The 15,881-nt window shown below is 41.8% G+C and overlaps 1 protein-coding gene across 1 annotated transcript in view; it reads right to left on the bottom strand.

The window, feature by feature from the left end:
- Window positions 1-5,811: 5,811 nt before the first annotated feature.
- Window positions 5,812-15,881, bottom strand: part of LOC115164097 (protein prenyltransferase alpha subunit repeat-containing protein 1) — a 76,025-nt gene continuing 65,955 nt past the window's right edge. Inside the window, exon 7 of the mRNA XM_029716215.1 lies at window positions 5,812-9,077. Within this exon, the coding sequence (XP_029572075.1) occupies window positions 8,681-9,077 (397 nt within the window). The 3' untranslated portion in view covers window positions 5,812-8,680. The remainder of the gene's footprint in view (window positions 9,078-15,881) is intronic.

Raw genomic sequence — 15,881 nt, 5'->3', positions numbered from 1 at the left:
GATCCCAAACCATCTCAATTTGGTAGAGGTTGGGTGATTGTGGAGACCGGGTCATTTGAGGCTGCACCATCACTCTCCTTCTTGGTCAAATAGCCCTTACACAGCCTGGAGGTGTGTTGGGTCATTGTCCTGTTGAAAAACAAATGATAGTCCCACTAAGCCCAAACCAGATGGGATGGCGTATCGCTGCAGAATGCTGTGGTAGCCATGCTGGTTAAGTGTGCCTTGAATTCAAATTAAATCACAGACAGTGTCACCAGCAAAACACCCCCACACCATAACACCTCCTCCTCCGTGCTTTACAGTGGGAAATACACATGCTGAGATAATCCGTTCACCCACACCGCGTCTCACAAAGACATGGCAGTTGGAACCAAAAATCTCAAATTTGGACTCCAGACCAAAGGAGAAATTTCCAACGGTGTAATGTCCATTGCTCGTGATTCTTGGCCCAAGAAAATCTCTTCTTCTTATTGGTGTCCTTTAGTAGTGGTTTGTTTCTTTGCAGCAATTTGATCATGAAGGCCCGTGTCCTCTGAACAGTTGATGTTGAGATGTGTCTGTTACTTGAACACTGTGAAGCATTTATTTGGGCTGCAATTTCTGAGACTGGTAACTCTAATGAACTTATCCTCTGCAGCAGAGGTAATTCTGGGTCTTCCATTCCTGTGGAGGTCCTCATGAGAGCAAGTTTTATCATAGCGCTTGATGGTTTTTGCAACTGTCGTTTCTCTTTGCATATTTGAGCTGTTCTTGCCATAATTTTAAGGCACACCTGATAATTGAAATGCATTCCAGGTGACTACCTATCATGAAGCTGGTTGAGAGAATGCCAAGAGTGTGCAAAGTTGTCATCAAGGCAAAGGGTGGCTATTTGAAGAACCTCAAATCTCAAATATATTTTCATTTGTTTAACACTTTTTTAGTTACTACATGATTCCATGTGTTATTTCCTAGTTTTGATGTCTTCACAATTATTCTACAATGTAGAAAATAGCAAAAATAAAGAAAAACTCTTGAATGAGTAGGTGTTCTAAAACTTTTGACCGGTAGTGTATGTCACCAGTAGTAAATGTACCGTTAATCCCCATCATTTGGTTACATCAATTTCTGTTAATGCATATATTAATTACAATCATTTACTACAGTTCTCATTCTCAGTGGAAACGTTTGCAGAGTTCACAACCTGCTACACTTGAGAAACACGTTTTGGTTTATTTCATAACCATCATTTACACAATTTGTCCATTTTTTTGTCCATCTTTTGTTTGGAGTGCTCCATGTTAGCAATGAGCATGTGTCTGGTTTTCATATCAACTTTTTTTCATTGTCCAGAAGCCAAAGGCACAATCCTAGTTGTTGCATCTTTAGCTTCCCCCTCTTTCTAAGTTTCTAACAGATTTTTATCTCTGTCACATATGGAACCGCTATCAGGTGCGCTGTTTAGAATGTTGTTTTCAGGCAAATTGCATTTTGGCAAATGTTTGAAAATTGCATTTTATTGGCTGCTTCATTACATGAGTTTCAGGTTCTGTTAAGATGCATTACCATAATTGAAATGTGATTTTTGAGCACAGTGGGTGGATGCCCTAATGGTTTATGCACCCACTGCATATGGGGACGATACATTTCTCAAATGACCAGTAAATTTAAATCCTCCAGCTCACTTTGTCAGGCACCACGTTTTCCTAACAGAAACCCTGGTATGTGTGTGTTTGTAAATGATGTATATGTCTATGGTGTATGTAGTCAACTGAGCTGAGCCTTAAGGGAGACTGGTGGGCATCTACTACCTCACTATCAGATTAGGGGGGAGGGGGCAGTGTATGCTTTTTTCTCCCCACACTTTTGATTTTAAATCACCATCACCCACTAGTAATTTTTCCAGATTAAAAGTGTTTTAGCTAGTAATGTATCAATATCTATGAATGTATAGCACAACTTTGGATTTCACCCCCGTCTCAAAATGAATGGTTTTGATCGTTTTAAAGTTTTTAGGGAGCGAGCTTCTCCTCCTGCTTCGACCATGCAGTGATTGCAGTCCTCATTATGGAATTATCAACTTTACCCTGTAAAACTACCAAAACTATTGCTGATGGTGAACCAGGATGGGTACATTACAGGCACATTGTTTTTCTGCAGTTCTCACTTGTTGCTCATATGGTAAGTAAATATTTTCTTCCATGAGAAATATAAGGAAAGCTATTACTGATGCCAGTGGAGACTAGCTAATTTTCCCCCAACATCGGACACCCCCTAACTTCGAACGCTCTCTAGCGGTTGGAGGATTAAATCATTTAAATGGCCTAGAAAATAACAGCACGTTTTGTGACTGAAGACACCCTTCTACCAATTTTCATTGCAGTTTATGTAAGTTAAGTTGATTGAGAGTTGTCAAAAAAGTAATATACTGCTCAAAAAAATAAAGGGAACACTTAAACAATGCAATGTAACTCCAAGAAAATCACACTTCTGTGAAATCAAACTGTCCACTTAGGAAGCAACACTGATTGACAATAAATTTCACATGCTGTTGTGCAAATGGAATAGACAACAGGTGGAAATTATAGGCAATAAGCAAGACACCCCCAATAAAGGAGTGGTTCTGCAGGTGGGGACCACAGACCACTTCTCAGTTCCTATGCTTCCTGGCTGATGTTTTGGTCACTTTTGAATGCTGGCAGTGCTTTCACTCTAGTGGTAGCATGAGACGGAGTCTACAACCCACACAAGTGGCTCAGGTAGTGCAGCTCATCCAGGATGGCACATCAATGCGAGCTGTGGCAAGAAGGTTTGCTGTGTCTGTCAGCGTAGTGTCCAGAGCATGGAGGCGCTACCAGGAGACTGGCCAGTACATCCGGAGACGTGGAGGAGGCCGTAGGAGGGCAACAACCCAGCAGCAGGACCGTTACCTCCGCCTTTGTGCAAGGAGGAGCAGGAGGAGCACTGCTAGAGCCCTGCAAAATGACCTCCAGCAGGCCACAAATGTGCATGTGTCTGCTCAAACAGTCAGAAACAGACTCCATGAGGGTGGTATGAGGGCCCGACGTCCACAGGTGGGGGTTGTGCTTACAGCCCAACACCGTGCAGGACGTTTGGCATTTGCCAGAGAACACCAAGATTGGCAAATTCGCCACTGGCACCCTGTGCTCTTCACAGATGAAAGCAGGTTCACACTAAGCACGTGACAGACGTAACAGAGTCTGGAGACGCCGTGGAGAACGTTCTGCTGCCTGCAACATCCTCCAGCATGACCGGTTTGGCGGTGGGTCAGTCATGGTGTGGGGTGGCATTTCTTTGGGGGGCCGCACAGCCCTCCATGTGCTCGCCAGAGATAGCCTGACTGCCATTAGGTACCGAGATGAGATCCTCAGACCCCTTGTGAGACCATATGCTGGTGCGGTTGGCCCTGGGTTCCTCCTAATGCAAGACAATGTTAGACCTCATGTGGCTGGAGTGTGTCAGCAGTTCCTGCAAGAGGAAGGCATTGATGCTATGGACTGGCCCGCCCGTTCCCCAGACCTGAATCCAATTGAGCACATCTGGGACATCATGTCTCGCTCCATCCACCAACGCCACGTTGCACCACAGACTGTCCAGGAGTTGGCGGATGCTTTAGTCCAGGTCTGGGAGGAGATCCCTCAGGACACCATCCGCCACCTCATCAGGAGCATGCCCAGGCGTTGTAGGGAGGTCATACAGGCACGTGGAGGCCACACACACTACTGAGCCTCATTTTGACTTGTTTTAAGGACATTACATCAAAGTTGGATCAGCCTGTAGTGTGGTTTTCCACTTTAATTTTGAGTGTGACTCCAAATCCAGACCTCCATGGGTTGATAAATTGGATTTCCATTGATTATTTTTGTGTGATTTTGTTGTCAGCACATTCAACTATGTAAAGAAAAAAGTATTTAATAAGATTATTTCTTTCATTCAGATCTAGGATGTGTTGTTTAAGTGTTCCCTTTATTTTTTTGAGCAGTGTATATATACACATTTTGTGGGACAAGCTGTGTATTGTAAAATTTGACTGCGAGACAAACCATAACATTTAATATCCAACTTTTGACCTAAATTATTCACACTCATTTATATGTTAGTATTAAACTGTTATCTACTTTCTCAAAACATAAGCTCAATCTGTAAAACAAATAATGAGACATTATTTGGTTACAACACTGAACAAGATGCTGGTGAAGAACCTCTACAGGAGGGCGCACCGGGCTACGCAATGACAAGTTGACAGGCAAGTCATTTTTTTTTTACTGGAAGGCTAGCCAACTAATCAACTATCTAGTAAACACTTCAGATACGAGGTTGGTGTCTTTTTTTAAACAAAATTAAACGGATATATCTTGTAATTGAACAAAATAGTAAGGTGGCCAATAACTGGGGACCGTATGCTGATAATACGGGATGTATTATTTTGTTGCTAAACCGCTTATCAAAAATATGATAGTAGTATTTCCACTGAAATATCAAACATGCTAATTGCTAACCCGTTAGCTAACATTTTTACTACACCAATAATCACAAAACATTGATGGCTTGATCACAAGATCATTTCTTAAATGATGTTGAATATGCCGATTATACGGGGTGCTACGCTACTATGAACCTCAGCTAGCATAGTCGGTTGTACTGATTTTAAACATGATTTTTATTAATTGTTTTAAAAAAGAGTCAATTACTATTTACCTGTGAATAAATTCATGAAACGGAGAATGGATTATATTTTTGTACGGAGGTCAATGAGAGAGTGTCAAATTTGGTCAGCAAAACATTGAATTGCTAATTTGCTACTTGAAGGTTATTTGATTGAATATTAGTTTCGTAATGGTTAAGTTGTTACAAATGCACTGATATATGTGGACACAAATGGCATTTCACAACTTTGAAAAAAAAACGTTATAATCAGAGTTGCCTGTTGTTCACACGAGTATCTGCCCTCTCATTGGTAATGGGCCCCCCTGAACTCGCCTCCATTCCATCTTTGAGGACAGTCACTCGACTATCTTGTCAATATAATGGAAAATCTTTGCTAGGCTACTGACATTGCCTGGGGTTTTTCGGCATGCAAAATGACTTGTAGATCAATGACTGTCAACACAGTTCTCTCTTGAACATTAGAACTAGGGACTAATGCGTATCGGTAAATCGTGAGTTACATCTCTAATAAAGAGTCTCAGAGTAGGAGTGCTGATCTAGGATGAAGTACCCCCTGACCATGTAATCATAAAGATCAAAAGGCCAAAACTGATCCTTTATCAGGCAGCGCTCCTCAGGGAAACTTTGTGAATACAAGCCCAGGTATCATTAAGAGGACTAAACAAACAGAACCGTGAAAAAAATACAGCAGCAACAACTACTCCAGGAGAGTATGAGTGTGTCGCAAATGGCACCCTATTACCTATATAGGGTGCCATTTGGGATGCAGACAATGTGATGATCAGATCAGGGGGGATTATAAAACCTACAAGGTTCACAAGTCTGAAACTGATACTAGTTCCCCCTCAGAATGGGAATAGAGGTTGTGGTACTAAGTTAGCCTTGGTGCCAGTCTGTTTCTGCTCGCTTGTCAACTCCTTATGGAATTGTCATGCAAAATGTTTGGCTTGACAATGACAATGGGGTAGGCAAAAGCACAAACAGATCTTGGACCAGGCTAGCACCAAGTTGTTCTTGAAGAAAAGGGAAAGCAGTGACACAGCCTATATACCAGTTGTGCTTACATACAGTACTGTAATCATTCTCATTGACACACTCGAGGGCTAGGTACTTCAGGAGAACCTTCTGAGGAAATTAGAATTTTTAGAATGTGCTTGCAGTCATTTATTTACAATCGAGCACCTCTCTACAATTGAAGTGACTCAGACCATTGTACGCCTGGCAGTTGATATATACATATATTTCACATCCAGGTATGAAGAAACCTGGATCAACTAGAATTGATTCTCTCAGATTTTATTTGCTTTCCTCTCTCCTTGCGAAAAACTTAAATTTCTCTGGGAGCTAAAACATGAGTTTCATTGGTTCATGGTTGTGCTCAGTCTAAATGTTGTTTAGTTGTCCGTAGGGATGCACGACATATCGGTATCGGCATATAATGGCTTTGCTAGTTTTTTGTTCTTTGTTTTTGTATGTTGACAATGAATGATTTGCTGCACTGCTCATCTCACTATAGTCCTTAATTTAATTATGCAGAATTGACCTGATAACAACATTTGTGATGAATAGCCTCCTGTAACCATGGCAGCTTCACTTAACCTATTCTGCTACAATACATTTAGTTACTGGAAGACAAAAGAAAGATACCGGAAGAATGAATCTCTTAAGTGAAAAACCTAAAACAACAGACAGAATTGTTTGACAGAATTGTTCTAGTCCCTAACATTGAGAGACCTGATGTATTGAGGTACCTGAACTAAGCTACTAACAGACCATATGAGCCATACTTTTCCAGAGAAGTCGTTCCATGTTATTTCAGCAAGCCATGACACCCACCATCTCAGATTGTTCTCAAAATGTTTCTGTAGTAAGAAACAGGTAAGTTTGGTATTTCTGAAACATTATTTTGTTTACATTTTATCTTGGAGAAATTAGCCTAATTAATTGCAAACAAATTGGCCATTTTAATTTATTGGATTCAGATAATATTCAATAAATATAGTACCAAACATCCGACTTGGACCAAAGTTCTTCCTACCATTGAGTAAGACATGAGGAATCCCCCCCAAAATGTAAAAGCCACCCACGCACCCCCAGTATTCAGTATCAGTTCACCATGATTGATAAGTAGTATGACGCTGCGGTTTAGAGTATTGCTTTTCCATACTATGTAATGTATTCACTATGAAACTGATGTTTTTCCCCCCTGATAGTATTGAAGTTGTTTGCATTATTTACCATGAAGTAGTGTGAAAGTACCAGGTTTTGACCACTAGATGCCACTGTTCCTGCTATACCATCACACTCTTTTATGCTTTTATAGAGCTGTTTCCTGATAATTTTATTGAAACACATAAGACTGCCATGCAATTAATTACTTTATTAAGGCTGTCACAACATTTAGTCGCTAGCCAATTTCTTCATCAAAGTTTTTGGCTTGTAAGGTAAAGTCATCATATGAGAATTGCATCAGAGAGCAGCCATTGGTGGACTATTCAATAAGAGTTGTTTTTCACCATTAAGTTGCTATAAGAACAAGCTGAATTGCTTTCATGGAGGACTGGCTTGAATTGTGAGGACGACACAATTTATTTTCATAATGAGACAAATCTATTGGTTTTCTACCCAAAGTTGTAAAATGAAATGTTGTGATGTAAACACAAGAGACCAGCAAAATGGATAAAAGAGTGGCGGTGTAGCAGGAACAGTGGCATTTAGTGGTAAACATCTATAGACCGTTTGGCTGATAACGTCACAAAAATTATGCGCACACATCATTGTGGCCTGAAGCCGTGCTTTGCAATGATTCTGAACGGTGAGATAACGAGCAACAATGACAAGAAGCTACCATGTGGGGAATCGTATGTGTCTCGTTTCAGCTAGTTGTATCTTCAAATAAAATAAATGTTTATTGGTCACATACACATGGTTAGCAGATATTACTGTGAGTGTAGGGAGTGTGTTCTTGATACCATGTCTTGTTTTGAGGTGTTTTGACTTATTTCATGTCAATGCTAATATGGCAAGAATTTGCTAACAACTGTAACAATGTATTTGAGAGTCAACAAGTGCTCATTGTGCAAATGTATTTATATGTTCAACAAACATTTGTAGACTAAATATAGTTTACATGTTGTCAACAAAAACAGGTCTGTTTTTCCCCATAGTTGCGCAAGCGTCACTTTTGTTGCTTAACAACAATGCAAGCCACTTAAATGACTAATTTCTCTGAACAGGGGGAAAAGAAACATCACCAGATGCACAGGGAATACATTACATTGTATGGAGAAGCAATACTCCAAGCCACAGCTTCATACTACTTGTCAAACATAGACAACTGATACTGTATACTGGTTGTTGGGGTGGGACTGGCATGGGGTGTAGGGGGTCCGTGGGTGGCCTTTGACAATTTTTGGGGGACGCATTGGTAGGAAGAAGTTTGGTCCAAATTGGATGTTGGGTACTATATTTATTGATTACTATCTGAATCTTATAAATTAAAATGGTCAATTTGGATGAAATCAATTCGCTTAATATTTCAGAGATCTAATTATATTTCAACAAAATAATGTTACAGGAATGCTAATCGTATCTCCTCTTACTAACTACAGAAACAATCTGGTGGTCCTCTTTCTTGTGCTTTGAGGTGGAACGACTCAGAGCAAAGCCACACTCAAATTTCCATTCTGAAGGGAGATTGGCTCAGACAAAGCTCTGCCGACGAATCAGAATCCAGGCATTTCTAGGAAGACAGGAGGGGCCACAAATAACTTTGAGATCCCCCAGCCCCCTTCCAGAGCCTTCAAGACGAGCATAATGTTACCAGCCACTAGACGCTGATCTAGGGACAGTATTTTGCAGTTCTTGCCCTAATGGTTAAGGTTAGGGGTTGGGTGAGAGTAAACTGATCCTAGATCTGTGCCAGAGGGGCAAATTTAAACCGTAACCCATCTCCAGTGGAGTAGGAAGCGTCTCCTCTCACTGACCAATGACATTGTCCGTCCATCTCTCACTGACCAATCACAGAGTCTAGCCACTTTCTGTATGCAAGGGCGAAGCATCCCTGCTCGGGGGAGCGGCAGCCGTCCAGGATGCTGGCTATGAAACCGTGCTCTGAGGGCAGGGCGGGGGGGCAGGGGTCAGGGGGACCCCGCTTCAGACGCTTAGTCTCGCGGGGGTCTAGGACCCCGACCCCGTCCACCTCCATGGTATTCTGACCCTCCTGAGCCTGTCCGTTCCTGCTCTCCACCCTGTCTAAACCCACTCCTCTAGGGGAGGCTGTGTGAGGGTGGCTGTTCAGCCCAGCGTCAGTGTGGTTCAGCTGGGGAGACTCATTGCCACAGTCCTGGCCATCGTGGTGATCGTGGTCCCGCCTCCAGTGGTGCCAAAGGTAGAAGACGTGTCGCCTGGAGACAGATAGTGGTTAGGAAATACAGTGTTAGTTTTGATGTCATAGTAAACTGCTATCATTGAAAAACTGGATTTCTAGGATCTGTAGAACTGTAGAGCTAAAAAACATTTTATGTTGAAACCATATTATATTTTTAAGGGGAAAAGATGCCACTCTAGACAAAAATAATGATATCCTCTAAGATATCACTGAGTCATGACCATCTTGGCCAAATCAATGTATAAATAATCTTCACATTCTCTACAGCCATTAGTAATCAGTTAGCAACCATCTGAACACTGTTACCATGGTACCTCTTACTTCGCCCTATCACAACAAAGCTGGTCAGTAGGGCTGGGCAATATGGCCTAAGAATTGAATCTCTGTTTTTTAATAGTTATGGGCAATTCACAATATATATATATATATATATATATATATATATATATATATATATATATATATATAGATGGAATGTTTTCTCTAAATAAGCTTTGTTGTACAATTAACCTCTCTGGGGTAGGGGGCAGTATTTTGACATCCGTATGAAAAGTGTGCCCAAAGTAAACTGCCTGTTCCTCAGGCCCAGAAGCTAGGATATGCATATAATTGGTAGATTTGGATAGAAAACACTCTAAAGTTTCTAAAACTGTTAAAATAATGTCTGTGAGTATAACATAACTGATTTGGCAGGCGAAACCCCGAGGACAAACCATCCAGGGGAGAAAAAAGGTCATAGGATTTTCCAATGATTTTCTATGGGACTCCCTTTTTATTAGGAACCTGGTTGCAGTTCCTATGGCTTCCACTAGATGTCAACAGTCTTTAGAAATTGTTCGATGTTTTCTTTTGAGAAATGAAGAAGTAGTGCTATGCATTGTAACTGTCACTCCAGATGGACTCTACTGTTTTGGTGCGCATGAACTGGAACGCGCTTCACGTTGTTTTTATCCAGTATTAGAAACAGTTTATTCCGTCTTAAATTTTATCGATTACTTACGTTTTAGGGTACCTGAGGTTGGATTAGGAACGTTGTTTGAAATGTTTGGACCAAGTTTACAGGTAAATTATTAGATACTTTGTAGGCATATTGGGCGAGTTGAAACCGGTGTATTTCTGAATCAAACGCGCCAAATAAATGGACATTTTTGGGACATAAAGAAGAACATTATCAAACAAAAGGACCATTTGTGATGTTTCTGGGACATTTTTGAGTGCCAACAGAAGAAGATCTTCAAAGGTAAGGCATTAATTATATCGCTATTTCTATTTCTTTTGTGGCGCACCTGCCTGGTTGAAATATGATTTTCATGTGTTCCCGTGTGGTCCCGTGTGGCTCAGTTGGTAGAGCATGGTGTTTGCAACGCCATGGTTGTGGGTTCGTTTCCCACGGGGGACCAGTATGGGGAGAAAAACAAAAAACAATGTATGAAATGTATGCATTCACCACTGTAAGTCGCTCTGGATAAGAGCGTCTGCTAAATGACTAAAAATGTTTACAAAAAATATAAATAATGTTTTTGTATGCGGGGCGCTGTCCTCAGATAATCGCATGGTTTGCTTTCGCCGTAAAGCCTTTTTGAAATCTGACACGGCGCCTGGATTAACAAGAAGTTAAGCTTTATTTTGATGTATAAGACATATATTTTCAAGAATGTTAAATATTTGAATTTTGAATTTCGCGCTCTGAAATTTCACCGGATGTTGGCCAGGTGGGACGCTACCCTAGAGAGGTTAAACTGTAAAAAAAAAATGCATTTCAAACAGTCAGCAATAATCTAATGAATTCAGGGCTAGGCTAAATATAAGCCTTCCACAATCATAAGACCCACTAATAATTGTATTATTTTATCAAAACAGTTTAACCTGCTTTTTTAAAATGATCACTGATCTGGTTTTCAAGTCAATCTATGAAAATGAACCATGCATAATTCCATGCCTGCTATTTCCTTGGCGTTGGTGGGGAAGCTTGCTTGTTTCAGTGATCCTGAAGATTATACAGGTGGGGTTTTGGCCCCATGCAGGTTCAACCATGCCGGGCAGGTTGCAGGTGAGAGGACAGACTAAACACAGCACCTGGCCCTCCAGGTTGGGGATTAGACGTGGGGCTAAAAAAACACCCCGTAAAAACACACTGTTGCAGAAACTGCAACAACAACTTTGAAAACTACAACAAGGGACCCAACAGGAAACTCCAACCAATCCATAGACATTGTACTATAGATATGTGGTAGTGGAGTATGGGCCTGAGGGCTCACACTTAGTGTGTTGTGAATTCTGTAATGAATGTATTGTAATGTTTAAAAAAATTGTAGAACTGCCTTAATTCTGCCGGAGCCCAGCAAAAGTAGCTGCTGCCTTGGCAGATACAAATACTATGACAGCTTTAGATGAAAGCTGTCATAGCACGTTTTCTAGGGCCCAAAACTACAGTACGTCTTAGAGCATGGAATGTCCGCACCATGTTTGAAACTTCATGACAGCTCAAGTTATCAGAGAGATGGAACATTAATATCCTGTGTGTAAGCGAAAGCAGATGGACTGGTTCTGGACGCATGGTGAAAAGCGATGGCTAAACGATCTATTCAGGAAAGGATGATTCCCACTCCAGTGGTCTAGCCCTCATTATCAGTAGAACAACTGCCAAATCACTCTTAGAATGGGAACCCATCAGTGACTGGCACATCAGAGCAAGATTTGACTCCAAGGACTGGAAGTTCACCATCCAGCAATGTTATTCCCACACCAACGAGGCAGAGAACAAGGATGACTGATACAAGCAGCTACAACAAGCAGTATCCAAGGTCCCACAACACGGCATGGTCATGACAACGGTGGATTTGAATGCAAAGGTTGGAGCTAGGCTATTGGGCAACAACAGTGAAAAGATTGTCGACTTTTGCCTCAATAACATCTGTGTGATTGGTGGCACACAATTCCCTCACAAAGACATCCATAAGCTAACATGGAGATCCCCAGATGGTTACACAGTCAACCAAATTGACCACATCATTATCAATAAGAAATGGTGAAGGTCTCTGCAGGATATCAAGGTCCACCATGGGGCAGATGTCAACAGCAACGACTACCTGGTAATAGCCAAGGTCAGGCTGAAGCTGTGAGCCACACACATACACAATACAACAACGGCAGAACGTCTTTGACATCAACAAGCTCACATCTCCTGAAATAAAGAAAGCTTTTACCATTGAGCTAAGAAATTGCTTCAGTCCATTAGCCAATGCAGAGGAACACCAGGGCACAGTTGAAATCACGTGGAGTAACATCGAGAACGCGTACACAGAAACGGCAAAGAAAGTTATTGGCTTTAGAAAGAAGGGCAAAGAAGTGGTTAACACAAGATACATGGAAGAAAATAGATGTGAGAAGGCTGGCCAAAGATAAACTGCTAAGCACAAAATCACCCATGCTGATTGAGCGAGCAAAGCAAGAATATAAGACCAAGGACAAAAAAGTAAGAAAGAGAGCTGGAAGGGATAAGATAATTGGTCAGTGAGGCAGAACAAGCTGCAGCAAGAGGAGAACTAAGTACTGTATATAAGATCACAAGACAGCTCTGTGGCCAAGTTAGCAACCACACAATGCCAGTCAAAGACAAACAAGGTAAAACAACCAAAGAGGAACAAACTGCAAGATGGGTCCAGCACTTTGAAGAGGTTGTCAACTGGCCAAAGCCTTATGATACAAAAGACCCACCAACCTCGGATGAGATTGATGGTATTGACACAGGCCCACCTGTTGAAGCAGAGGTCCAAGCAGCCATCAAGGCTTATGAAGACTCTCTGCACGCTGAGTTACTTAAAGCTGATGTCAACACAGCTACCAAGGTGCTGACTGATATCTTTTGCAAGATCTGGGAGCATGATATCTTACCACAAGACTAGAGAAAAGGCCTTATCGTCAAACTGCCAAAGAAAGGAAACCTCAGCGAATGTGACAACTGGCAACATACAACTAAACTCAGCAAAAAAAGAAGCGTCCTCTCACTGTCAACTGTGTTAATTTTCAGCAAACTTAACATGTGTAAATATTTGTATGAACATAACAAGATTCAACAACTAAGACATAAACTGAACAAGTTCCACAGACGTGACTAACATAAATTGAATTAAAAAAATCAAAAGCAACAGTCAGTATCTGGTGTGGCCACCAGCTGCATTAAGTATTGCAGTGCATCTCCTCCTCATGGACTGCACCAGATTTGCCAGTTCTTGCTGTGAGATGTTACCCCACACTTCCACCAAGGCACCTGCAAGTTCCCGCACATTTCTGGGGGGAATGGAACTAGCCCTCACCCTCCGATCCAGCAGGTCCCAGACGTGCTCAATGGGATTGAGATCCGGGCTCTTCGCTGGCCATGGAAGAACACTGGCATTCCTGTCTTGCAGGAAATCACGCACAAAACGAGCAGTGTGGCTGGTGGCATTGTCATGCTGTGGTGGGTCATGTCAGGAAGAGCCTGCAGGAAGGGTACCACATGAGGGAGGAGGATGTCTTCCCTGTAACACACAGCGTTGAGATTGCCTGCAATGACAACGAGCTCAGTCCGATGATGCTGTGAGATACCGCCCCAGACCATGACGGACCCTCCACCTCCAAATCGATCCCGCTCCAGAGTACAGGCCTCGGTGTAATGCTCATTCCTTCGACGATAAACGCAAATCCGTCCATCACCTCTGGTGAGACAAAACCGCGACTCATCAGTTAAGAACACTTTTTGCCAGTCCTGACTGGTCCAGCGACAGTGGGTTTGTGTCCATAGGCGACGTTGTTGCCAGTGATGTCTGGTGAGGACCTGCCTTACAACAGGGCATCTTTCTGTTGGTGTTTTTCAGAGTCAGTAGAAAGGCCTCTTTAGTGTCCTAAGTTTTCATAACTGTGACCTTAATTGTCTACCGTCTGTAAGCTGTTAGTGTCTTAACGACCGTTCCACAGGTGCATGTTCATTAACTGTTTATGGTTCATTGAACAAGCATGGGAAACAGTCTTTAAACCCTTTACAATGAAGATCTGTGAAGTTATTTGGATTTTTACTGATCATCTTTGAAAGACAGGGTCCTGAAAAGGACGTTTCTTTTTTTTGCTGAGTTTACATCTTCTGCAGGATACACCTCAAAAGGATTGACATTGCTGTTGATGACAAACTCAGACAAGAACAAGCAGGGATCCGCAAAGGAAGAGCATGCATTAACCAGATCTTTGCCCTGCACATCATCGAGCAGTGCCGAATGGAATGCACTCCTCTAAATCAACTTTACTGATTTCAAGAAGGCATTCGATAGTGTTCACCATGAGAGCTTATGGAGGGTCCTAGGAGCCTACGGAATACCACCTAAGATTGTCAACCTCATTGGGAAGTTCTATGAACACTTCGAATGTAGCATCATCCTTTATAGTTCTCCTACAGAGTAATTTCAAGTCTGGTGTCAGACAAAGTTGTATCCATTCTTCGATCCTTTTTCTTGTTACCATCGACTGGGTAATGCGTCAAACAATATCTGACAATTCCAGAGGAATCCAGAGGACACTCTTCCCTCATCTAGAGGACTTTGACTTTGCTAATGATCTGAACCCTAAATCATCTAAACAAATCCACCTCGAAAAGTTAGATAGACTCTGCATGTATGCTAAACAGACTGGTCTCCATATCAACATACAGAAGACCCAAGCCATGAGAATTAATACATCACCAACACCTACAATGTGCAAATCCAGTTTCATCAGCTGTCCAGGTGGCTGAAGCAGGTGATACCGCAGTTGAAGAAGCCTGGGCTGGCGTTGTTACACGTGGACTGTGGTTGTGAGGCCGGTTGGACGTACTGCCAAATTCTCTAAAATTACGTTGGAGGCGGCTTATGGTAGAGAAATAAACATTCAATTCTCTGACCCATCTCAAATAGCGAGTTGAAACGGCTTGTTGTCAGAGAGGAAGAAGTGATCTTTCATCTTTGTTGTTCTGCGTGGCAGGGGGAGGAGCTTTGTGTGTAGGGGAGGAGCTTGGTGTGTGTGTGTGTTTAAACGGGAGGGTGCACAATCATAGCAGAAGGAGCAAAGGAGACGAGACCATGAAGACATGAGAACAAGCGGACATAAACACTCATAAAAACGAAAAATAGAACAGCAGATTCTTGCGATATTGGCATTTGAAATATCGTGCTAAAACATAAATTAGAATTTATCAAAATAATTTGATATATCACCCAGCCCTACTGGTCAGGTATAAACACTTTTTACTGAGCTGATCTTCAGCCTCTCTTGCTGTTCCCTCTTTCCCCAGTCCTCTCTCTGTTCTCCCTCTCTGCCCTCACTCGCTTGCTCTGTTCCCTCTTTCCTCTCGCTAGCTCTGTTCCCTCTTTCCTCTCACTATATCTCTATTCTCTCCCTTTCTAGAAGAACAAAGAATGTTCTGCAGCAAAAAAAAGTATTCAGACCCCTTCACTTTTTCCACATTTTGTTACATTACAGCCTTATTCTAAAATTGATTAAATAAATCAAATTCCTCAATCTACACACAATACCCCATAATGATAGTCAAAACAGGTTGAGATTTTTTTGCAAATGTATTAAAAATAATAAACGAAAACATTTATTCAAACCATTTGCTATGACACTCAGGTGCAAAATGAACTCAGGTGCATCCTGTTTCCATTGATCATCTTCTTTGTCCACCTATGGTAAATTCAATTGATTGGACATGATTTGGAAAGGCACACATCTGTCTATTTAAGGTCCCACAAAAAAAGTCTGCAGCATTGCAAGTCCCCAAAAACACAGTGCCCTGCATTATTATTAAATGGAA

This window comes from Salmo trutta, chromosome 27 (genome assembly GCF_901001165.1).
Source record: "Salmo trutta chromosome 27, fSalTru1.1, whole genome shotgun sequence".
NCBI classification, from domain to species: domain Eukaryota; kingdom Metazoa; phylum Chordata; class Actinopteri; order Salmoniformes; family Salmonidae; genus Salmo; species Salmo trutta.
Note: the sequence above shows the minus strand (reverse complement) of the source record. Positions and strands in the feature narration are given on the sequence as shown.